Below are 24,700 nucleotides of genomic sequence, written 5' to 3' on the forward strand. Positions count from 1 at the left end.
CAAGTTTATTCTTATATTGAACTCAGTTTATCAAAGTATCTTATTCCTTTTTTTTTTTTTTTTTTTGAGCACATGAAAATGTTATTTTTGTGCCCATCAAATTCAGCTGATTTGCTTTTAGGAAAGAAGCTAATAAGCTGTGAGGCAAAAATAGCCTTATATCTCCATAATGGTATTTTCTCCAGAGACTTGGAACTCCCTTGAATATTTTAATTATCTCTTTCCTAAAAGTCGATGAAATAGCATGGCACTATATTAAAATCATTTTCTTTGGGTTTCTGCAAGAAATGACTTCTTGCTGAATTAGCATATCAACTGGGAAACCAATTTCCACAGCATCAGTGACCTTATGTCACTTGATGTATTACAGAAGTGAGAGAGGCAGTTTCAGAGGGCTGCAACAGTTTAAAATTATTCCCTATAAACCCACTTCTTGAACTGGCACAGGCAGGAAGCAAACCCCTGAAATTATGTTGCTAATCTACATGGCTTAGAGGCAGATTTCTTCTGCATTTTCAAATGTTGCACCCACTGGCACAGAACCGTGGTGGGTATTAATAGAAACTGGGATGGAACAGGCGGAAATTTGGTTGGGCTGGAGAAAATCCTGTGAGGGAAAGAACCAGTGAGGAAGCAGCAGGGTAAGACCAGGGGGTACACAGCCCTTGTGGGGGGGAACAGAGGGGGGAAACTACCTCAGGGAGAAGTGGAGAAAGGGACCAAACCTTGCATGGGACAGCTTCAGGGGGTCCTTTAACAAGAGGAGAATTTTGAGGTGACATTCAGAAAGTCTGCGAAAAAGGATGGATAAACCCGTCCTCCTCGAGCCCAAGTGCAGAACCAATCTGGTCTATAGAAAAACAAAGAGCACAAGTCTCTAGCTATCAAAAGACAAGGTAATATTATTATGTTATTTAATACTTTTTTTTTTTTTCAGGGAATGAAAGTTGCATAAGTTTCTATGCTTATTAGACATCAGATTTAATTTCCTTCATTACTGCGAAATGGGTGACTTGGAGCTAAGCCAGGCTTTGATAGATAAAATAGGTTATACATTTATAAAAGGAAAACTGTACAAGAACTGCTGCTAGAGGTGTCAATTTAAAGTAATACTGTCTCCACCAAAACCCCAGGCCCACGCAGAGACTATGGAAGAGCCTGAATCAGAGCAGATATGCTCTAAAAGCATTAAGTCAGGGAAAACTGGTGGCAGAAGACAGCAACTTATGACTAAGTGTATTTGACTTTCATGTGTTATTTTTGTCTGAAGTCTTAATTTTGTGGTTTTGGGATGGGCTCACCCATAGCAAAATTTGACATCTTCTAATAATTATCAGAGGTGCTATTTATACATTTATGCCTTGGTCTGTCAGACTCAGTGTGACTCCATGTATCGATAAAGAAACAGGTTATTTACTTACTGTTTGACTTGTTGAAGTGCAAAACAAAAATCAAATCAAATGCTTTATAATCTATTTATCTCCTAGTTCCTTGTGCAACGTTCCTCATTTTCTGGTTTTCCATTGTGCTCTTCTTTTTATTCTTAGAGGCAACATGAAAGACAAAAGGTTTTCAAAAGAAGGGGGATCTGGGAATTCTCAATACTGCAAGTTAGTTTGTTGGCATTTTCATGATGAAAAACCACAGGTGAATCTCCTTACATTATCTTTGCCTTTCCACATAAATCTTGTTTTTCTAAAACTATGAAAGTCCTTTTTGAATTTAATCTTTGTTCTTATTCTGAAGGTGCTGTAAGAATAGTTACAAATGCCATAGAATTTGCAATGGAATTACATATTTGATTTTACCTTGCTCAAATTATGATATTCTCAACTCCTTGAGACATAGTACGTGCTTATTACTGAATATGTCAAAATACATTTGAATTTATTAATATCAGTACCAGTAAGGAAAGAAACTGTGGAACAAATGAACAAATAAATTCTGCACCATAAAGCTCCAAATACTAATTTCTAGAGGAAGGTATGTGATAAGATTTTACAGAGCAAGATTAAACTAAAATATGTGTGCTCAGATAGAGAGAGGTTGTTACCATCTGCAGTCCAGCTGAAGTGAGAGAACATTATGGGTATTCAGTGTCATTAAGACCCAAGTCATGTCTATATTTGTATTTTTAAGTGAAATATCACTCTGATGAGACATTCAAAATACTTAGCAGCTCTCATTATGCCTTTTCTGGGCCTCAGCCATCTGGATGGATTTCTAGGGTCACAGCCTTTGCTCTCTTTAGGATTCCTACACAGTTGAGTTCCAGCTAAAACGCTGACAAGACATAAGCAAACTGTTTCAAATATTCACAGTCTGGAAGCACCTCTGGAGATCATCCAGTCTAAACCAGTCCAGCACAAAGCAGAATCACCCAGAGCAGGCTGCTCAGGAGCTCGCCTGTTGGATTTTGAGCATCTTTAATCACATCAAAACCCCTTGGGGCAGCCACATGACAGATGCTCTTCTTAATCATCTTCATGGCCCTTTCCTGCCCTCACTCCAGAATGTCCATGTCCATGTTGAGGGGAGCCCAGATCTGGGCACAGCAGTTCCAGTGAAGAATCACCAGGGCTGAGTAAAGGAGAATAATCACCTCCTTTGATCTCCTGGCAATACCTTTCCTAAAGCAGCCTAGAATGCTGTGGGCCCTCTTTTCCAAGACATTTATGTTTACAGATATAACAGAATTTTAAGGACATGACAAGTTTTATATTTCTAAGGTCTCCTATCTATCAGGGCAATACAAACTATATTATTCTGCTAATACATGTTTTATGTCAGTATCAGGGATTGTATTTATGTTCTCATTACATGCTTTTCCTAAATAACTGGCCCATTAAAACCAGTTGTTTGAGATGACTACACAGTGCCTTGTAAAAACATCTGTGCACAGATTGCTAAAGGTAACACTGAAAACTAAATGCAGATCAGGGCATCTTCGTAGGAATGAAGGCATCCTGGAAAGCTGCAATTCCAAAGAACAGGAATTTTCAATTTCATCATGTTGTTAGTGTTAGGATCTAAAGATAGCAGATAAATTACTATTATGTTTAACTCATAGATAACCTTTTGTAGCAGTAACATCCAGCTCACAAACTTCCACAGTTTCCAAAGGCACTCCACACTATATCAGAAGCCAAAAATCCAGTTGTCCCTAATGTATTCCTGAGAACCTTCCACTTCCTCTGCAGCTGCCACAGTGTAACTGTGGACAATCCACTTATGTATTGACAATACACAAATTTTCTGTGGAGAACAGTCCATAGATTTTCCAGTGGGTCCTCAGGCAGCCTAAAGCAATGAGACTTCTATTAGATTTGTTGTTTGTCTTGGCAAGGAAGAGAGCAACCTTGTTCTTGAAAAATCTACATTTAGTTCCCCATCTATAAACAATTTGCATCAGTTCTTCCATCTGCAGTATAAGTCTTTGTTTGGCAAACAATTTGCAGTGTTTCTTGTTATACATGTCAAATTGTTTCTGTTCTGCATGAGCTATGATGACTTAAAAGACGCAAGTTTCACGTGGTGAAAGGAGTTTGTTCCCTCTGAATCCAGTAGTACCTTTATTGCCCTGGTTGGCCCATTATTTCTTTGCACTTCTCATAGTCTGTGACTGCAGAAAACAGGAACAATTAGGTGAAGCCAAACTCCTTGCCATTACTGACATACCAGTACACGAGCCAATACACAGTCTAGCTAACGTCCTTTTACCTTCTGGAACAGTTTAAAGCAGGATGCAAAATATTCTTCCAAAAATATACAAAGTCATTTCCATCCATTTTCCTATAAAGCTATGCCAAAAGCCCTGGGAAAGCCTTTTGACTCCAGCCTACATGCTCAAAAGAAAACTTGGGAGACTGGCAAAAAACCCACAATGTAATTAGGACAATGCTGGGACTCAGATTAACATTATGAAAAGCAAACACCTTTCATACCACTCCCAGCTCTCACATATCCATGCTGAAACATCAAATGTTAAAATTCAGACACAAGGAAGCAGAGTAGTTCTTTCCAAAACAACACCAGGTTGGCCCAGGTGGCCACAACCTGCATGATTTTTTATAGACTGACTTTCAAACTGCCTCATAGCTGCCTCTTGGTCTCAGAGATGTTGAATATCTTTCTCAGCTTTTTCCAATGCAGACCAGATGTTCTATTGTGATAATTCTCTCATGGGCCTTTTCCATTTTGACTCTCCATCAGCTAGGGATCCAAAGAGACATTACTTGAAAAACAGGAACCATAAAAGAGCCAGGAACTTATAAATTAAAACATAAACATTAATTTGTTTTCCAAAATACAGATGTCTTTTGTCAGTTCAAGCCTTGATCTCTCCACCAGTTAAAGGCAGCAGTTGTTCTGTGGAGGCATGCACTGGAAATTAGCCAACGGGCATTAACTTTTGGTTCTGATTGAACTGAGGAAAATGTGAAACAGAAACACAGAATTAAAAGTTGTGATAGTATTTATTGTCTGATAACATTTTAAAATGGTCATGATGTTAATACCAGAAAAAGTGTCTTACCATAAAGAATGTAAATCACTGAAGCTTTTGGACAAGGCTTGGAAGAGCCTGGGGTTGTCTTTGATGGTGGCAGGGGCCTTTCCCTCTCCTTACCTCACTGACCTGTTAAGGCTCAGGGACCAGGATCCATCCCTGGGGAAGTGGATCCTGTGCTGGTGACCAGTGCAATGGGATTACAGCAGTGTGGCACCATCACAGCTCCAGAGGAAGGGGCTGGGCTGGAAGAGGAAGGGACACAAGGCAGACACAGCTTTAAAAGAACACTTTCATACATTACAAACATAAGTGCTCAAGGTTCAACTGCATATATTTTGTAATAACAAAGCACATCAAGCCTTGTTTTCAAAAGGCCACCGAAAATTCATCTTTTTTAATGCTAAATCACTTGATATATCAGTATTATTACAACATCTTTTAACATTTTTATATCAATAAAAATGTAACATGAGAATATTTAAAATAGCAGAAAGGCTAGAGGTAACCAAAGAAAACACCTATAAAAATGTGCATAATAAGGAGATAAGGATGAAAAGTTACTTTCTTTTTTTAACATGACCTACTTATGCACTAATTTTTTATCTTTAAAAAGTAGCAATTCACAAGTCACACCTCTTCATTCCCTTTCAAATCAATTTTATACACCTACACAATTCTTCTGACAGTGGATTGCTGCAGGTGTACACTTCAATTTGGAGTTTCCAGTCCTGCTGTGTCTTCTTGACAAAACCCATCAGTACAAGAGATTCATATCACTCTGCAACTTTTAGCAATTAACCCCTCTCTTTATGATACATTGCAGCTGAAAACTTCATCCTACAGATTAGCTGTACAACAGATTACTCTTCATGATGTAATCAGTTTCCTCTTCATACAGCCATATAAAAACAACTATAATTTCTAATACAATCTACTATAAAAAGTATCACTGAATGTTTGCCCTTGTCTTACACTCCTTCAGAGACTTCTGCTTTTACCAACACTGGCTTTTTCTAGAGCCTTCTGCTCAGAATAAGGCAATCATTTGTCCTTTATACCAAGGCTTGTCCTGTCTCTGTACTACAGTGAACTCACTTGGTGGGGCAGGGATTCTGAGCAATGATTATTCCCTCACTGGAATAAACCCTTGCTTTCCAACACCATTTTATTACAAGCCTTACATATTCATTTTCTTTTCCCAGGCTACAGCTTCTCCTCTAGATTTCACACCATACTAATATCTGTGTGCGCTCCTCTTGTTGAATTGTTTGTGCTTCATTATTTAAGTGCAGGGAATTTTAAGTAGCTGTTCCCACTTCAAATGCTTTTCCCTTGAGGGATGAACTACCCTCTGCTGTTCCCTGTCTCTTAAGGAAGAAACAACTTCCAGGGAAAGGCGATGCAAAAATCCTTTCATGGCTTCACTTCACACTAAGAAAGATTTCAATTTTGAATGCACATGCTGGTCCCAGCAGAATGTGCTCTAAGGAAAAAAAATTTGATTCCTGCATATGGTAGAATTCTAATATTCTCTTCCTTAAGGAGCAGACTGAGGTAAAAGTTGGGAATATGCGTTTTTCTCAAAGGTTTTGCCCTGGCTCACACAATTCCTCAAAGATGCCCTTTACCAAAGATGTAGAATTCTATTCCAAATGAGGCTATGAGAAACAAAAGGAGTCAGTCAGGAACGTCTCAGCATCAACAGACGTTTCTGTAAATTTTTAATAATATGTTGGTTATATGCATTCATAATTTTATCTGTTAATTTATTAGGAACAGTGACTTTTTTTGATCCATATATATTAAAATGAGTTGTGTTTATGAAATTCCCAGATTCCTTAAGGATGAAAATTTAAGTATTTCAATTCAATATGAAGTAAACAGTTATTCTAAACTTAAAGTGTAAAGCGGCAGATGTGCATTCACTTCTACAGATAATTTTTTAAGTAGTAAAATTCAGACTATTATTTGTAAGAATTAGGAGATTATTTCCTGGCTCTGTGAGCCAAACTAGATCACAAACTTTTGCTTCTTTTTTGATCCCCATGCTTAGGCAGACATCCACCTGTAGGAATAGCAACCTCTGTTCTCCTCCCAGCTAAGGGCTGGTACAGCACCCTATTCACGTGCCTTAATCCTTTTTACTCTTGTCATCCCTTCCAAGCAAGCCACTCCAACCAACATTCATTCCCTGGGTGCGTTGCCTTCACAGCAGAAGTGGTTACATTTTCAGCTGAAGGTGTTTCAGCAGGGAGGCACTTCTCCCAACCCTTCCCTAGATGTCGCCACAATTTCTGGCTACTTCGTTATAGCCCTAATTACTAAATGGAAAACTAGCATATAGGGTCCTGTTTTCTTCACATAGAAGGAAGAGAAAACTGTATCTACACAGAGTGACAAAAAGATATTTAATGTCACATTGAAACTTAAAAACAGCTTTTTAAACAGGCTTGTTTTCACACTCCTTTTACCTCCCTAACACTCTCACTACTCTCACTACCTTGGCTCATTGAGTCTGGAGCTACATGACCTTTTCCATTACTTTGTGCTGGAACAAACTATCTCCTCAAGGATATTTCCAAGGTTTCCAGATTCAGCTTTCATCCATACTTTGCTATTTTTTCCCTCTTAACAATTTTTTTCAAAGATTGCCTTTCTGCCCTCATATGATTTTGCTACCCAAAGACTCATTTATGCTACACAAATACTATAGGACACAATTCTGTGAGTTCAAGGCAGTATTCAGGCTTGTTAGTTTTAGCTGAATCATACTTAAAACTGAGTTCTGGGGAGAACATCCTTGTTTCCATCCCTGTTTATCACCTCTCTGTAATTCACAGTTTTCTTCCTGTGGAAATAGCCTTCAAAAAGCATATGCTGATTTCTACTTGTGAGTGAAGTTTCCATATTGTCCAGAAACACGAAGACTCTCCATTTGATTGCAAAGACCACCAAAACACCTTCAGATTTTTTTTAAGTATTTCAAATCTGTTGTGCTGAAGTAGTCATTGATTGGTTGTCCACAAGATGGGGCTTCTACAACAGAGATCTTTGTATCCAAATTTAAGATTCTGATGTAAAATCTATGAATGGCATCACAGTTGACAAGAACATCTTTTCAAATTTTGGCACAGGAACGGTCCTCACGAAAGGGACTGCACTCCTCATTTCTTGTGTCAAAAACAATAATCCCTCAGGAAATCAAAACAGCAGCAAGTGATTTTATCCTGTTCTTAACACTTGCACTGTGCTGGTGTACAGCTCATAAAGTCAGGGGCAACATGCACATTTCAATCAGCCCGTGTCTGGTAGAGGTTCTGTGTGGTCACAGTGTGTAATTTCTATAAATCTTCTTTAAACTGAAAGAGGGAACAGTTTGCTGTTAACCAACTGTAGGCATGCACTTCAAAATGAATTAAAAGAAAAATATTCTTAGACACAAAAATTTTGAAACATTAAAAAAAATAGCAATAGACTTACAGTACCTTCAGCTGTCTTGTTTCACTGTGTGGGAAGTGTTTGTTTAAACAGTATGTGATTTGTTCTTCTAAAAAAAAAGAAAAAAAAAAGCCCTCTTTCCTCTTTTGTCATATAAGTAAACAATCAAGATTTGAATGTCTTATAGGAATCTCCTAGCCAAAACCAGGACAGACTAAGATTGTACCTTCCTGTATTCCTTCTCATAATTCTAGAGACACCAGGCAGACTTAATTTATGATCATTCCTGTCTTCTGCATGATGTAGTTGTTTTCTAGAATTTTTTGCAGGAAACACAGTATTCCATCAAACCACAGAAGTGTTTGGGCATGCAAAAGCAAACACTGGTACAAATTTCCAGCCTGTCCCTCCCAGAGGAGGTTGTACACACACAGACTAATCAAAAAGTAAAACTGAATGTTAAGAAGGAGAAACATTTCTGGCCAGAAGGTAAAGTTGATTTCCCAGAGACACTCATTCACAATCATCTAATACTTTTGGTACAAAATCTTCAATGGTTCCTTCTCACATTCCTTCTGTTCAGTCTCCAGTAACTTGTCTGCTGCAATTCAGCTGGCTAAGCTGTCACAGACCAGACTTACAACAGGAAGTGCAAAACAGTACCCTTCAGAATAATCATCTGAAGAAGCATAAAATAAGAAAATCAGACTAGGCAGGAATTACACAGAGAAGGATAGGGAGTGACAGGTTCTACAAACTGCGGTCAGTGATGCATTATGAAAAAGGAAGGACACTAAGTTTGATAAACGGTCTTTTTGCACACCCTAAATAATACTCTCTTTACTCAACACTGAGGTTTTAACTGGAGTACTCTGTCCAGCTTACTGGAAAAGTGGACCAAAGAAAGAGTCTGCAGGAGAGTGAAACATATGGGAGATTTCCAAATCATGATCCATAAGGGAAGAATGAAACAAAGCACTGTAACAGTCTTCAGGGATCTAAAATTGCTGTAACAATACCAACAGGACACGTAATGAAGAGTTTGACTAGTAGCAAGCTTACATATGAGGTGAAAATGTGAAACTGGAATGGATTAGAACACAGTACCTGTAGCCATCATTCAGTATCCAGTTTCAACAGTTCTCTGTCAAGGAATGATGAAGACATAGATGATCTTGGACTAGGCAGAGTTGTCTGCCAGAGGGTCACACTCCACAGGTTCTCATTAATCCTTCCATGCATCATTTGATCACTGTTATTGCGGAAGACCTATAGCTACCTACAGGTAGAAAACAAAGATTTTAGGCTACAGGAAAAATGGTGAAAATCAGAGAAATAGGAAGATTTAGGAAAAGGTGAATAAGAGGTGTTTTAAGTTGTGCAGCAGAACGTATATTGATCCTGGACAAAGGATAAATTCTTCGATTCTGTTTCAAAGAGATACAAGAATTTTGGGTACTACCTTATTATTGCAGCAACCTGAATGCCCTGTGAAGAACAAAAAGACTCCAAGATAAATGTCAAATTTGGATGAAACAATATCATGTTCAACTTCATACCCCTCAGCAGTTGAGGTAATTCTGGCTTCCAGACCTGCTACTTCAAATATCTATCTTTTCCCACACCTTGGGCAGAATATCCCTGAGGCTGCAGTGACAATACCTGATGACTAACAACCTGGCCACTGGTGAACTCTGGCTAGAGCTCACTTCTTGCAGGTTCAGGAAGTACTTACAACAAAAAGTGAAGAAAAACCAACACTTCAAATAAAATTTAAAAATATTAAAATTTAAAAGATTAGTTAAAACACAGATTTCTGCATATTGACTATCCACTGCTTGTTGAATGCCAGCCCAGTATTCGAGTCCCAAAGCCTGTCAGGAGGAGATGTCAGCAAGTCACACGCCAGCTCAAACATAACAGTTATCCTGCAGGGCCTGTGATTTCTTAATATTCTGCTATTGGGAATGTCACCATCCATTCCACTTTCCCAATTTTTTACCTACTGACGTGTTTTCTTACTGGCATTTTCTAAGGGCATAAGGAAGAGTGAGAATCAAAACAACACCGCAGTAAAGCATCTGTTGTAAATCACCCGAGAGAAACAAAACATTATACACCAGGCAGGAACCTTTTGGGGTTATCTCCATATAATCTACTGCAACTAAAACCATTCCTGAGACACGTGACCTAATCCTCCTTTCAAAGCCTTCAGTAAATGAGATTCCCAGATAATCATTTTCAGTGCCAAACTACTCTTGCAGTTTGAAATAATTTCCTAATATCTACCTTAAATCTCCTACTCCAATTCCATCACCTCTTGCCCTAGACCCACTGAACACAAAGAAAAACTTTTGCCTTCTCTCTGCAGAGAAACATTTTACATTTTGGAAGATCATTACTGTTTTTGCCAACACTTTCCTTTTCTTTAAACTAAACAACCCCAATTCTTTCAGCCTTTCCTCTTAGATCATGTTTTATAGGTCTCTGATCATTCTTGAAGTTGAGAGACTGTGGTAACACACGGTACACAGAGAAAAAGGAAAATGAACTCCTACACAAAATTCACCAGGAAGCTGGGTGACAGAGGGTTTGTTTGAAGAGGTTACTTTTTTATGATGACTGTTTGCTTTGTTGTTTGGGTTTTTTTTAGTGCCAAAATACATGTCCTTTGTCTTCTTTGTGACATACAGTGTAGGTGCCCCAGTGCACGGAATAGGTAGGCATTATACTCCCTGCTGAAAAAAACATGCTGGATGTGGGGAAAACAGTTATTATGGAAGGCAAGTTATTTTTGCCAGTAATGGAAAACTTATCCTTACCAAGACAGTATCTTTGGGATAAATTAATTTAAGTGGTACTTGTGATACCAGGATAATTTAAGCAGAAGTTTAAGTAATTTTTAGAAACATGAGCAAAATCCTGCATCACAAAGTGCATTTCAGGGAAATATATTAGTTCCATAATTGCTTTCCAGAGCTGCATTCCCTCTCCCTCAGAAAACAATATACTGTTGTAATGTATACTGAGAAATGGTTGTATGGTTCAGCTAAAATGAACAAAACTAAAAACAATTCATGTGCATTTTAGAAGACGATCTGTTCTTTATAATAAGATAAATTAATTCCGTCATTCCCATAATCAGATCCACATATATAATAGAAGAATGTAATTTAATTCCATTCTTCAGAGGTATACAAAGTCTTTTTTTTTTTTTTTTTTCCCCAGAAAAAGGTTTTAAAACAGTACTGTGTCCCACTCACTAACATTACCCGAGCAAACAGCACTATCTCTGAACCTCTGGGTACCAGGGCATGGAGAGATCACTCAGAAGTTAACTGGGCTTCTGTATATGAATTGGAGAAACAATCTTATCCAGAAGAAAGATAAAGACATAATAAGAGATGGTAAGTGCCAGGAAACTAAGCTCAATGGAAAAAAAAGGAAGTGAAAAAAACTTTTCCATGCTGAGGACAAAAAAGGTCTTTCAAAAACTTTTGTTGAGCATGACACATTAAATATATCCAAAATGTTGCCCAACAATAACATGACCATGGATCACGTAAAACAATGTCATCAAAGGGTCTTTTATCTATAAATTAGGCAATTTATGATGTCAATTTCGCAGAGAAACTATTGGAGCTTTTTTGTTCTCAGCGGATTTTAGATTTTTAATTTGAAATGGATTTCTTAGTAAGATAGTTCATCATCTCTGCCTAGCTCATACAAGCCTTAGGAATATAGCATTATGTAACTTGTCTTTCCTCATATCAAAAACCTACAAAATACAACAAACTTTGCCTGCATACTTTAAAAACTTTTTTCTTGAACTTCCATTTTGTTTTGAAAAATAGATTTCACTTAGAAGATGCTGGCTGCTAAAAAGTGGTTAGAACTGACCACTTTCATGGCATTGTCATATCGAGATGTACCAGAACATGAACCCCGTACACTGGCAAATTTCAGACTATCCCCATTTCTATTCTGACAACAGATTACATCCAATTGTTTAAATGTTTACAGGTGAGAAAAAATTTCATTGACTTAGGTTGCCAGTTCTGTATTGATATTAGTTTGACACAAATTTTTGTATTTGCCTTCATCTTTTCTACCTGTAGTATCTATGCAGCCCTTAATCACTACATGAATCTTTCCTCCTCTATAGGATCATATTAAGGCTCTAGAAAACCAAGTCTGATAACTACTTGTTCCTAAGGAGAGGAAGTAAAAACCAGAGAGAACTGAAGTAATCAATTGAACTGTCCCATGGTTCCGCTAGAACAAAGAAACTGTGCTCATAAATCACATCCTCTGATTAAAAAAAAGAGACCATACAGACTACAAGTGAGCTTCCAAATCTGTATGGAACAAGGATCTCCTGCAGCATGGACAGCTCATAAACCAGGATCTGTTTTGGTTTGGCCCATACTCTGTTTGGCCCACAGGCACCTCTACTATTCTGCACGTGCCAGGATCTGTGTCTGCTTCCAAAAAAAGCAGATCCTTCTAAACAGCCTCTGTGCTTACCAATATGATCTACTGAGAGCAGGTACAGTGAGGTCTGCCAGGTCTGTTCAATCTCCTGCAACTTATGAATGGTGAAAACATCACGTGTGTTCTCTGGACAAAAGACTCTCACATCAACTGCTTATTGAAGCAATAAGGACAACTGACCTCTACCTTGAAAAGCTCTTCAGCTGCTTTCTTGTCCTCAGCTCGCAAAAAAGGGTATCAAAAGGAGTAGGCTCACAGCCACACCATAGCATACACAGGGGTATTTAAAAACAACATTTGTGAACACAAGAATGTTTCCATTTTCTGGACTGCTATACTACTTTTGAGCTGGTGATGTAAAGCCATCATTAACAATCTACCTGACATAACAAGAGTGAATGGCCTAGAAAACCAGTAGCTTCAACCATCCCTAATTCCAAGAATCCAGGCATGGCTGGTAGCAGCTCTTTCTCATTCAGAGCTCTCACAGGTGCAGTCTGTTGTGCTGCAAAGACAAATGTGAAGTGCTGCTTCCTCTTTGGTCTCTGTGAGTCCACCAAGAAAAGAAGACCTTTTCTGGCACTTAATAAGTCTGTATTTTTTAAATGTGACTAAATTTCAAGTAAGCACCCTGTACCTACCAATGGGAAAGTTTTAACTGGGTTTAGCAGTTATTCCTTTAGGAGATCTGCCTCAAGGTAGATAAACGCAACATCCATACCGTGGGATCCAGAGCACATCCCATCTATGTCCTGACTGTGTATCAGGATGAGACCAGGGACCCACGTTTGCACTCTGGTTTCCAAAGAAAGGAAATCTCGGCATGTCAGGAGCAGGGAGGTCCCCTGTGCTCCCACAGGACCTCCTCACTGTACAGGATCAGGACTCCAAGGCACAGTGTGGCACATGCCTGTGGTCTACACTGAGCTACACCAATGACACAGGCCAAAGCCTCACAGAGAGAACAAAATATGAAATGTCAGCTGAAATAAAGAAGTCTTTCTAGTTGCCCATAATTTCATTCCCAGTGTTGCCACTGCACAACTAAAAATATCAATAAGAGCGCTGGAGTTTCACCACCAGGTTCTCACAGCAGACAGCTCTGACATTGCCTTAACCTTGAAACCAGGACTGGGTGAGGCTGAATCCTCTCCAACAACTGCTTGCCCAATTCTGTTAAACCAAGCCAGCAGACTCATAGGATAAACACCCAAATGAGCAAGTCACGTAAAACAGTCATTATTTACAACCAGCCATTGCAAAGCCTCTGTATCTTGAGCAACACTCACAATTCCTGCACCATTTTCAGTTTCAGTTTCCTAAAAAAGCCTGAAACTCTGAACACCATAAATGGCAGCAATGACAGATTTCACACTGTGGTTGTTAAACTTATCCATTGATAAGCAGCAAAACTCCCTAAACAGCAATAAAATGAAATCTCCAAGAAAGAACTTATATGGATAATCAGCAAAAAGTCTGTTCCCAGATTGACGTCCAACCAGCAAAGGCTGTGGAGCCAAACTCGGCATTGTGAGCAACAGGTTTGTAGATACTCTGATCCAGACGGGAGGTCTGGTGCAAAGCAGGACTAACCTATATCAGCAGAGAATTTGCTGATAAGAAGCAGCCACGCTGTACAGCTTTACAGATAGAACTTTCCAGCTGGTCTCCTCTGCACCAAATTTGCTTCCCTTTTAAAAACACTTTAAAAAAGGGATTTTAAAAATATTTTCCATGGCACAGATCTCAAAGCAAAAGAGGGATTTTGAGGAACCATCACATACAATAAAACTGGACAGAACACTTATAGGACCATCCCGTACGGCAGTGCCATTCCCCTCTGTGTGGGTCAGGACTGGCACACCAACAGTGACATAGGGGCATTCGCTCTCCTGAAATTTGCATTTATCTGTACTTACCTATATTTATATCCAAGCGTGAATACATTTTTGAAGAAAGAAAAGGAATGAAATACATGGTTTATATTAGTACCCGCTAATCACATAAAAAGCCTCTAGAAATGTAAAAGTGAGACAAGCGACAGTCGCTGGTTTTGCCCCACACTGGGGTTCAGTGCCCTGTCCCTACAGTGGCCTGTGCCCATCAGGGTCACGCCAGCGATCAGCACAGGGATTCCCCGCCCGGGAACCCACTCGCGGGGGAACCCTTGGGAAGGTCCCTCGGCCTCGCACAGACCACCCCCAGCCGTGGCGGGCCGGGTGGTGCAGGGGGTCCCCGCAGCCGCCACGGAGGAGCTGTCCTGTCCTGTCCTGTGCCGTCCTGCCCTGTCCTGTCCTGTGTTTTCCCGTCCCGTTCCGCCGGGCCCGAGCAGCCGCGGCTCCGCCATGGCCGGAACACAAACAAACACCGCGCTCGGGGGCGGGGCGAAACGGCTCCCACCATTTTGGGGCCGGGGGAGCCCAGGGGGCAGCGGGGTCCCCCTACCGCGTCCCGTCCCGCCTCGTCCCGCCGGGGGCGGGCAGGGCTGTCCCCGCCGCGGGGCCGGGCGGGGGGCGCGGAGCGGAGCGGGGGCCCCGCGGCTGCTCCCGGGGCTCGGCGGGGAGGGGTGAGAGGAGGAGCCAGGGCGGCCCGTGCGACAAAGCCCAGTGCGCAGGGAGCTGGTGACCGGGAAGCAGAACCGCGCCGAGCTGTCGCGGGGCGGGCGGACCCTCTGGAGCCCGCTGCCCCACGGGGGGTGGGAGGCCCGTCCTGCCGCCCCCCCGGCTCGGGGGTCGGGGCGGCTGCGGAGCGGAGCGGGAGGCGGCCGGGCGGTGCTGCTAAGCCGCTTAGGGCCGGGGCTGGCATGAGCCTCCCCGGCGGGGCGGCTGCGGGCTGCGCGCTGCGGCGGGGAGGCTGAGGGCGCGGATCCGCCGCCGCCGGCGCGGGAGGAGGCGGAGGGGGGGCCGCGCTCCCCGGGGGAAGATGGGGAACTGCCTCAAGTCCCCCACCTCGGATGACATCTCGCTGCTCCACGAGTCCCAGTCGGACCGAGCCAGCTACGGGGACGGGGCTGAGCCGGATCAGGAGCCGCCGCCGCCATATCAGGTAGGGCAGGGAGCGGGGCAGGGGTGCCGGGGCACGGCGGGGGGCGCGGGGGCCGCTCTGCCCCGGCGGGGGCCGGACCGCGGCGCGGCGGGGCCGTCGCCTCCCCGCCGCCTCCCCTCCAGCGCTGGGCGGCCCGAACCTCTCCCTTTCCGCCCGCACGTAGCGCGGGGGAAGCCGCTTTGTCTCGGCCGCTCCGGCCGCTCCGGGCAGGCGGGAGGCGCAGGGCAGGGGCCGCCCGGCCGGGGCCGCGTCCTTTGTTGCCGCCGGCGGTGACATCACCGTCTGGCGCGGGGGACGCCCCGGGACGGGACCGCGGGCCCTGCCCGGGCTTTGTCCGGGCCCGCCCGCTCCGCTCCCATATTTTTAGCTGCATCAGATCCCCAGTAACTCACTCCCCCAGCGCCGGCGATCTTGTTTCCCTCTGTCCTATGGGGCACCGGCGGGGAAGTGTTTCCCATTGTTCGGTTTTTGGTGTTGTTTTTTTTTTTTTGTCTCAGAGAGAATCTGTTAATTTACATCTTGGTGGCGAATCAGGGAGAAAGAAGAGAAAGGCCGGGTATTTGCTTTGATGGCTTTGCTGACAGCGGAGGGTAACACTGATGTGGAGGGGGGATGGCGTTCGTGTGAAAGCGCCTGGAAGGGATGGACACGGAGAGGGAACCTGAACTTGGGATTGTGCTTGTCTGCTCCCTGTGATCTCCACCTACAGAAATGTGTATTGACCCGAACAAGCCGTCTACAGCACTGAGAAATGAAAATCATCCCGTGAATAACTGCACATTCTGTTCGAGTTTTGAAAGTATTTTCCTGTGTGGGATAATAGCACACATTCCAGAGAAATCCATAGAAACGACAGTCAAGACGCAAATTCTAGGGGGATGACTTGGGAGCTGTACGTTTTCTAGGATGGGAGTCACTCCGTAGTTGCAGACCCTGATGTATAATTAACAAAATTGCAGGAAGTATTTAGCCGGACAGACGTGACTCTTTAGCAAGTTCAAGAATTACACCCTGATAGGAGCCCTGTAAGTGTTGAAGAGAAGCCCGACTTGTAGCAGCCTTTCCCGATACCCTGAAGCTGCCCTGGTGTTTCTTGGCAGCGTGTCCCTATTTGTTTTGTGCTGAATATTAGAATAAATTCTGTGATGTGAGGAATTTTTTGTCTCTCTTCTGAACTGCTTCTGCTGAAGTCTAGTAAATAAAAAGTGCTTGCTGGCAGATAGAAGTTTTTTTGAAGCTTGTGTTGTTCTAAATTAAGCCTGAATTGTCCATGAGGTTTAGGACTGCATTGAATTTTTGTCAAATCAGCATAAAAGTTTGTGCAATTTATTGCATTTATATCCGTGATTCTAGGAAGACTTTTGGAGTTGTTTTTTTTCTTCCCTTTGAAAGCAATCTGTTAGCTCTTGTAAGAGTCACAAATCAAGCATATGCCTTATGCAGGCCTTCTTTTGTGGATGTCAGTGTAGGTAATGACACTTCCTCTGTCATCAGAGGTTTTCAAAATTTTCTCTTGATGAAGAACTTGTTCACAAGTGTGGATGGTTGACTGACAACACGATAGAGAGTAAAATAAATGAACCTACAGGTGTCTACTATCGAGTAAGTGTATTCATAGCAAAACTTCCCTCACTTGAATAGAGCTGTGTGGCATCAGGTGATGTGCCCACAGGCACTTGGCTGTCTCAGACATCACTGGCTGTCCTGAAAGCTCCTCCACTGATCCTGGCAGTTCCTAAAGCTTCACCTTAAGGTAGCATTTCGTGTCTCACAGTCAAAGTCAAAGCTACCCTTTCCACAGATTTTGCACCACGATGGTTAGTGATTTTTCTAAAAAAAAGGAAAAAAACACAAAGGCCTTATCTACAATATTGTGCAGTGTTTCATGCACTTTGTTGATGGGAGGGGATTTATGATTTTAAATTGTTTACTATTTACAAGATGTGCAAAAACTCCAAATATGATCAATTCCTGATGCTCCATTGTTGCTGTTGTGCTAGCCATAGGTCACTTGCTTTTACTTTCAAGTGGCAGCTTAGATTCAGTGTTACAAATGGGAATTCAGGAGTTTTGCCCTTGTTTTGGATAATTGCTTCTTTTACAGTGTCTTATCCAGAATTAGTGTGTAATATATAGACATTAGGAAAGAAAACAAGTAAGAGGATAAAACAAATGTGGAAACTTGCTTGTGGCAGCTAGCCTCAAGAAACTGGAAGGTGACTAGTTTTAAAGCTAGCTGCTGAAAAGTCAGCTGTAAAATGGACATCGTTTAGAAGAGACTAAAAGCTGCTATGTTTGCTTCTCTTGGGTTTGCAGCAACGATGTGTCAACTTCCTGAATAGCTTTTGCAGCGTATGCAAACTGAAGGAGGCTTGTTGGGTGAAAACACACAGTTGTAGAAGATGACTGCTGTGTTTCTTCTGTATTATTTTGACATTCAAAATACTTTTTTCGTGTCCTGCCATGATTTTTATTTAGTTGTTTGTTGATTTCCAGCTGCAAAATGCACCCCGCAGTAATAATTCCAGTAATGCACGTCAAATTTCTTTTATCAGTGGCTGCTGTTGAATTGGCTGTGTAAAATTCCTGCTTCCAAAAGTGAGACTGAAAATTGGATTGACAGTATGGACACACGGAATAACAGAGAATAACTTCTGTTCAGGGGCTCTGCAAATGCCTGTCTCTTGGTTTCTGTGGCAGTACGTGTCATAAGCTACAGCAGAAATGCCTCAGAGAGGAAACATCTTTTTAAACAGGTATCTGAGTTAATGAGAAAGTGGCCCATTAAGGCATCAGATATTTTCCAGTGCATTGAACTTAACAGCTAACATGGGAAATAATTTAAACACACCAAAAAAAAAGAGTGTGTTTTTATGGCAGGGGAAAAGGAAGTGATTTTGAGAGTGGACCAGCATTTTCACAGACAGGTGCTAATTTTGAATGCCTCCATTTTAGAACCCAGAAATTACAACTGTTTTTCTAAGTGCTAAGAACATGCAGCTCCATTTTTAACCAGTGAATCTGTGATTAGGAAAGAGTTAGCTTTGGTTTTGTTTTTTCTCGAGTCTTCAAAATTGAGTATGCTTTCAAGTTTGCTTTCCTTTTTAGTCTATGAGTTCTTCACCATCTGTTGGCAATATGCCTTCTGCTGTTTTTCCATACAAGTTTACTGGTTTTTTCCCAGTTTCTGTTACTTTTAGTGTTCTTCTCAAAGACTTTATTTTGCAGAACAGATGTGTCCCTTTCCTTAATCCTTGTCTCCTGTTTCTGTTCTTACACAGTTCCCTAATAGCTGCAGGAAATAATTTGCCAGTTTATTACATTTTGGAATTTTTAAACAGTAAAGTAGATGCCTTACATCTTTTCTCCCGAAGTTTCTGAAACCGTGGACAAAATACACCTCAGTCTTCTAGAAAAAGATATTTAGCACTTGCTAAATTAATAAGTTGAAAGCACGAGAAATAAGCACAAGTTCTTGGTGTTGATACTAAACTCTTAAAAGCACATTTGATTTGTTGATGTGACAGATTCATAACATATTTTTTATCCCTTTACCTGAGGAGATACAGAGCACCCTTTGTACTTGGTACTTCCCTGTGTTTTAGAGGCGCATATAAAATGTTTCAGTGGATCTAGTGGATTTTTTTTTTATTATTATTATTTGGAGGGATTAATTTAAAACCTTTTGGCCTGGATACTCATTTGATTAGGCTGTGGGCACAAAATGAGACGAGAGATCACAAACATGAGCTTAACCCAGTGCTGTGCTCCCATAATCTTCCAAAAGCTGTTGGGGACAGCAGGTTTTGAAAGCGCAATTTAGGGATGTCTCATGGCTTCTCTGCAACTGAGGTTGCTGCAATAGCCTCCCTGTGCCTCCTCTGTTAACTGAGGGTCACCTGAACACATTGTACATGTGTCCCCATCCGCCTGTCTTGTTGTGCTTCATTCCAGCTGTCCCCAGTTCAGGGAGGTGGCACATCAGCCTGTCAGGACAGTGCCCTGGAGATGCTGAAGAACTCCTCAGTTTGAACAGTCAGAGAATGTTTTTGAAATAGTCCACTGCATTTCTGTGTGAAACTTGCCCCATGGATGGATATGTTGGTTGTCTTTTGCTCAACAGAGAAACAAAGCTTTTGTTGTGCTCTCATCGTGACTTAAGTAATGTGTTACATCGGTGTTCTGAAACTGCCTTTTCAAAGGCATGCTAATTAATATAATTAAAAATTGCAAGCCAGATTGATTCCGATCTAGGAGTTGCACCCATTTAAAGAAACGTCCCTACAAAAATTCTCTTGGGCCCCACGTGAGGTGATTTCTTGTCTTTGATTTTGTGTATTGTACAAGAAGCAAGACCATGGTAGTGTAAAGTTACAGTCTTGACACGGAGTGGTTGTGTGAAGCTGGAACTGTTGGTATATGTTGGGAACAGCATAAAAGGGGGAAAGATGCAATGGGAAAACATTACATACAGAAAGATATCCATGAAAAAAAACAAACCCATTCGAAAGTTTACATTCATCTAAGTGAAAGGAGTATATTTTAAAATTGCCTATGCAGGTCTTGCCCTTTTTTTTGCTTGTCCTCCACATCTTGGTGATGATGTGTATGAATTACAGCTGCATTTGTGGATGTGAACTGAAATACCACTCCAGTCCACAGTTCCTTAGTCTTGTGGAAACTTCAAGGGGCTTCAGAGGAGAGTGTGTCTTTATTGGTGTGTTGCTGGCTTGCGCCTTCTGCATGGATAAGAGTAGATGGTAGAGTAAGCCAGGGATGTTTTGTGCTTCTTGTCAAGGATATGATTGCTTAAGCAACCTTAAATAACTCATTCTTAGAAATGACCAAGTGCTATAGTAGTATTCTGGAATAATATTTCTACCTGTGAAAGATGAAGCACTAAATGATAAAGCCACTCCTGATAAATAGTTATGATACAATTTACACACCTACATTCAGAAAATGTGTAAATGCTCCATGTCTTGTGCTACAGGTATGGTAAATTATTTGTATGTGCAAAGCAATAAGAATAATTTTTTTTTAATATCAGTATAGGGATATATAGTTCATTTTCCATACAGCACTGAAATATATGTATTATGAAAGCCATTTTAATAACATTCAGGATTATTTGGTTACTGAACAATATGCCATGACACTTCCTACTCCTTCAAGGGCTTAGCAAGAACTTAGCAAGCTGCCTAGAGAATTGCATTGCTGGTCATCAGTCTTAGGTGGAAAGTTTCTTGTGAGTGCTAAGTCTAAACTTCCTTTCTAGACAACAGAAAGCCCCCAAAACTCTGCACCTGTGTTTCCTGCCCCAGTGCATACTGGTTTTAGTGCAGCCTGCCACGCTGGTTGATTGGTGCTGTCTTCCATTCTGCTAGTGAAAAAACCTAGTGGGGCAGAGGGAGAAGAGAGGAAGGAAGGCAAATGTGAAAATAAAGGATGCCAGATGGTATCTCAGTTAGGTAGCTTTAATCTTGAAAATACCCATTCATAGACTGTTTTTATGAATATTTGTTGAATATTCTAATTGTTTACCTGCTAAAAATAGATTTTAAACTACATTTGGTTAAAAATACATGTTAGACGTGGCACGAGGAAATGGGAAGAGTATGCTGAAGTCTGAGTTCTCTGTGCTTTCATCTCCTTTATGAAATTAGAACCAGTTTCTAGACTCACTGTTGGCCATAGGTAAAGATCTGTTCCTAACCATTCCGGCCAGAAGATTTTTCCAAGAGGGATTTTGAAAAGAAGAGAATATAATCACGTTTGACAGAGTGCTGCTTTCTGCTTTATGTGGGTTTTGCAAGTGTCTTAAGTTGGATCAAGATGCTGTACAGGTCCATCCCTGCCTTCCTGTATCCCTGATCATCACTTCAACAAAGGAAGGAAGCTCGGCTTAATGAGCACTTCTGCAGACCCTGGAAATGGTTGTAGTCAAACTGGTTGTAGTCAAGAAACTAAAAATAACACCACTTGCTTGTGACAGACTTGTGTCTTCCAGTCTTTGTGCTCATCCTTGGTTTTGCCTCCCCATATACGCACAAAGAGAAACGTATTTGTGTTTTGAAGAAGTAACGGTCGGTGGAATAGACTAAAGCAAATCAGCCATGACTTTTCTGTGAGCTAATGAAACAGTTTCTAAGAGACCAAAGAATTGCAAAATCAGCAGGTTTTTAGGCTTGTCATGGCTGAGTTAGAATCAAACTTTTTCAGGGGAAAAAGCTCAAGAGTCACCATGCTCTGACTCTAAAAGGCAAAGCAAGCTTCGATCCCGATTTAAACCACACGAAAAATTTGCCCTGACATTGTGGAGGTCTCAGAAGCGAAGATGTGTCTTGTTTCTGAGGGTAGGATGTGCATTTGTAGAAGATGCTGTCTTGTTCTGCCAGCCTCTTAGGGTGCAGCCACAGCAATGACCTGTCTCAGCAGAGCTCGAGTTGTGTAACTTCTTGCTGGATAAAACTACATTTCAATCAAAAAAAAAACCCCCAGCCCCAAAACTAAACAAAACAAAATCCACCAAAAAAAACCCCCACTCTATCTGCCCTAGCATAAGCCATCGTCATCCTTATTTAATGTCTTCTCTTCTGTTTGTAACCTTAGCAGATCACTTAACCAGTCTGTGCTTTAGTTTCTTCACTGTAAAATGAGGAGTAAAGCAGTAATAAAGTTTATCTTTAGTGCAGGCATGCTTTGTAATTTAATTCATGTTTGTAAAGTGTTCTGTGGTAATTTGATTTTAATAAAATAATATTCCTCCCTTATAAAATGAACCTCTGCAGAAATTTATGACAAACCTGCTGCTGTAGAGAGGGAGTTTCATCAAAAGATCTGTTTAAGGCAGTAGATAAGTCCCCTAAAATCTGTTTTGGAATCTGATAGTTCAGCATTAATTTGGCAGCCTGTGTTCCAGATGCTCGATTACTAGGAATGAAGGGGCTGTAGAGATGGTAATAAGAAATCTTGCCTAATCAGGATGATGAATCTTTGCTGTGCTGGGAGATTGTGCATTCTTTTGGGCAAGCCAACCTAAACATGCAATACCGCCCTCCCCAAAATCTGGGACCACCATGCATTTAGGAAGCTCTTCTGCTTCCCACATGTACCGCTGGTTCATTTCTGAGATCAGCTGTTGCTGCCCGTACATCTGGAGTCAGTTTTTGAACCACGGAAAATAAACTAGTTTTGTGTTTTGAAGAGATAAGGATCTGTGGAATGAACTCAAGCAAATCAACTGTGACTTTCCTATGAACTAATGAAACAATTTCCAAGAGACCAAACAGTTACAGCGAGTTGATTATTTTATTTACCAGCCCCTCCGTAGGAATCTGCCAACCCCTCTGTTTCTCATCAATGAAGACGAAAGTCAGAGTGCCGGTGGCATAAAAGCTGCTGGGCCACGATGCGCACACGGTGACACGGACAAACAGCAGATGCTTGCAGGCAACTGGAGGAGGAGATGAAAGAACCATCCTTCCAACCGCAGTTGCGTCAGCCAAATCACAAACAGCTGGTTTATTGCACCGGGCATTTCTGCTGATCCGCCACAACGCTCACGCATGCTCTGTGCTCGGCGCGGGAGCACGCACACGCACCCCTTGTCAAAGGCTGCACTCGTTTCTGAGCCTTCCCATCCTGCCTCTGGTTTAGCCACTGGTTTAGTCGAGGGATAATGTACACTTGAGGTGCCTGGGGGAGGACTGCAACTGTTGGAAGAACGAGAGAAGCTGTGACTCAGGAGATTCGGTTCCTCCCTTAGCCCCAGCATGCAGTGGTGAACGTGCAGACTATTATCCTTGCAATACTGAAGGCTGTTTCCCTCAATTGTATTTTTTGGACAGTGCAGTGCCCTCTGTGTACACTTGTCTGCTTTTTACTCAGATGGAGTAATTTGTATTTCTAGAGGCAGTGGTATTTCTGGGTTCAAGAAAAGTCCTTGTACTCCAAGGCCAAATGCCCCATGAAGGGACATTCTCATCCTCGGTCAAAGATAAGTCTCAGCTGACTTTTCCAGAGCTTGGGATTGTAGCTAGCCTATATGCCATTAGAGTTTGGACTGCTAAGAGACATCCTAGAAGCATCAAGGAAACACTTGATTTATGACTAATAATATTTAATGAAGCTGCATGACTATCCAGTTGTGAGCAAAAAATCAGCCAGTCAGTGCTGGTTTGGACAAAAGCAAGGAATTGGCTATCCTGCAGCCACGATCAAAACTATTACATTTACCAGATGCTGCCAGTTTCTAATCTTTGTCATGGACAAACTACTTTAGGGAAAAAAAAAGTCTGACTAGAATATACCCCAGAGATATATCTGTAACATAACTACTCTCCAAGTATATATAGCTCTGTAGAGACTGTAAGGTTTCCCTGTAGTCCTCACCACTATCACTCTGTGTGGCTTTCCTGATGATTTGTATCCAAGCTCTAGCCAGAAGGAAATGGAGCAATATTTATCTATATTTATTCCCATGAGATGCATCTTGGTAGTGGGGATACAAATCTCTTATGACTCAGTGTGCGAACACTGCAGAATTGGATGAGGTTGGGTGCTCTTGCCCTCTCTGTTTCAGAGCTGTGGGAGGCTTATCTAAGAGATCAGAGTGCATCAGATTCCATTATTTCAGTATCTATGGGACAGTATAATGCATGAATACTCTGGGACGATGCCTGTGTCTGACTTTTATTCATCACTGTAATTAAAGCCAGATACAGAGCTTGTTCCGTGCACTGCACATTAATCACAGTGTTTTAGTCACATGGTTGTCGAAATCTTTAATTCAGACATAGTATAATTTTGCAGCATAGATTAAGACCAGTATTTATTTTGCCTGAATACATAAATTTTATTATAAGTTCAGAAAGAGAAGTGATTGCTCTCAGGTTTTGAACAAATGAGTGCAAGCATTGCTTGATTACAGATGTACTAAACTGCTAAACTGGTTTGGTCTGTACTGTTGCTTAACAGAAAGCAGTGAACTGCTGTATTCAGTGGAAAATACATAAAAGGCTCAGCAAACCAATGCTCTAAATTCAGATTTAGTTAAGATGCTGAAATTAATATTTTAACAGTTGTAGACTTTATCTTATGCTCTACGATAGTACTTGCTTAATTGCCATTGCCATTCTGATGTTTTGGGATTTCCCTTGGTTGTTTTAAGTATTATGATTTTTATTGCAGTTGCATCCACGTATCTTCAGT

General features: G+C 41.5%; 1 protein-coding gene and 2 long non-coding RNA genes across 4 annotated transcripts in view; 2 read left to right on the forward strand and 1 right to left on the reverse strand.

Annotated features, from left to right (window-relative positions):
* Positions 1-1,525: 1,525 nt before the first annotated feature.
* On the forward strand, positions 1,526-12,264 carry LOC114062592. Its single transcript, XR_003572419.1, has 2 exons — positions 1,526-1,647; positions 12,114-12,264. It is a non-coding gene; the product is annotated as an uncharacterized LOC114062592 (long non-coding RNA).
* Positions 1,739-11,510, reverse strand: LOC114062587. 2 transcript variants are annotated; one of them, XR_003572415.1, is made up of 3 exons: positions 9,056-11,510; positions 4,628-4,752; positions 1,739-4,426 (listed from the first exon to the last, which is right to left on the reverse strand). It is a non-coding gene; the product is annotated as an uncharacterized LOC114062587 (long non-coding RNA). The 2 variants fall into 2 exon arrangements; XR_003572417.1 differs by lacking the exons at positions 4,628-4,752; positions 9,056-11,510 and adding an exon at positions 4,535-4,609.
* Positions 12,265-14,977: 2,713 nt separating the features above from the next.
* Positions 14,978-24,700, forward strand: part of RNF11 (ring finger protein 11) — a 30,387-nt gene continuing 20,664 nt past the window's right edge. The window contains exon 1 of the mRNA XM_027894158.1: positions 14,978-15,487. Coding sequence (XP_027749959.1) covers positions 15,365-15,487 — 123 coding nt within the window. The 5' untranslated portion in view covers positions 14,978-15,364. The remainder of the gene's footprint in view (positions 15,488-24,700) is intronic.

The sequence above is a fragment of the Empidonax traillii genome, unplaced genomic scaffold (assembly GCF_003031625.1).
Source record: "Empidonax traillii isolate 1590-97213 ecotype Southwest subspecies unplaced genomic scaffold, ASM303162v1 scaffold15:size5535645, whole genome shotgun sequence".
Taxonomy (NCBI): Eukaryota; Metazoa; Chordata; class Aves; order Passeriformes; family Tyrannidae; genus Empidonax; species Empidonax traillii.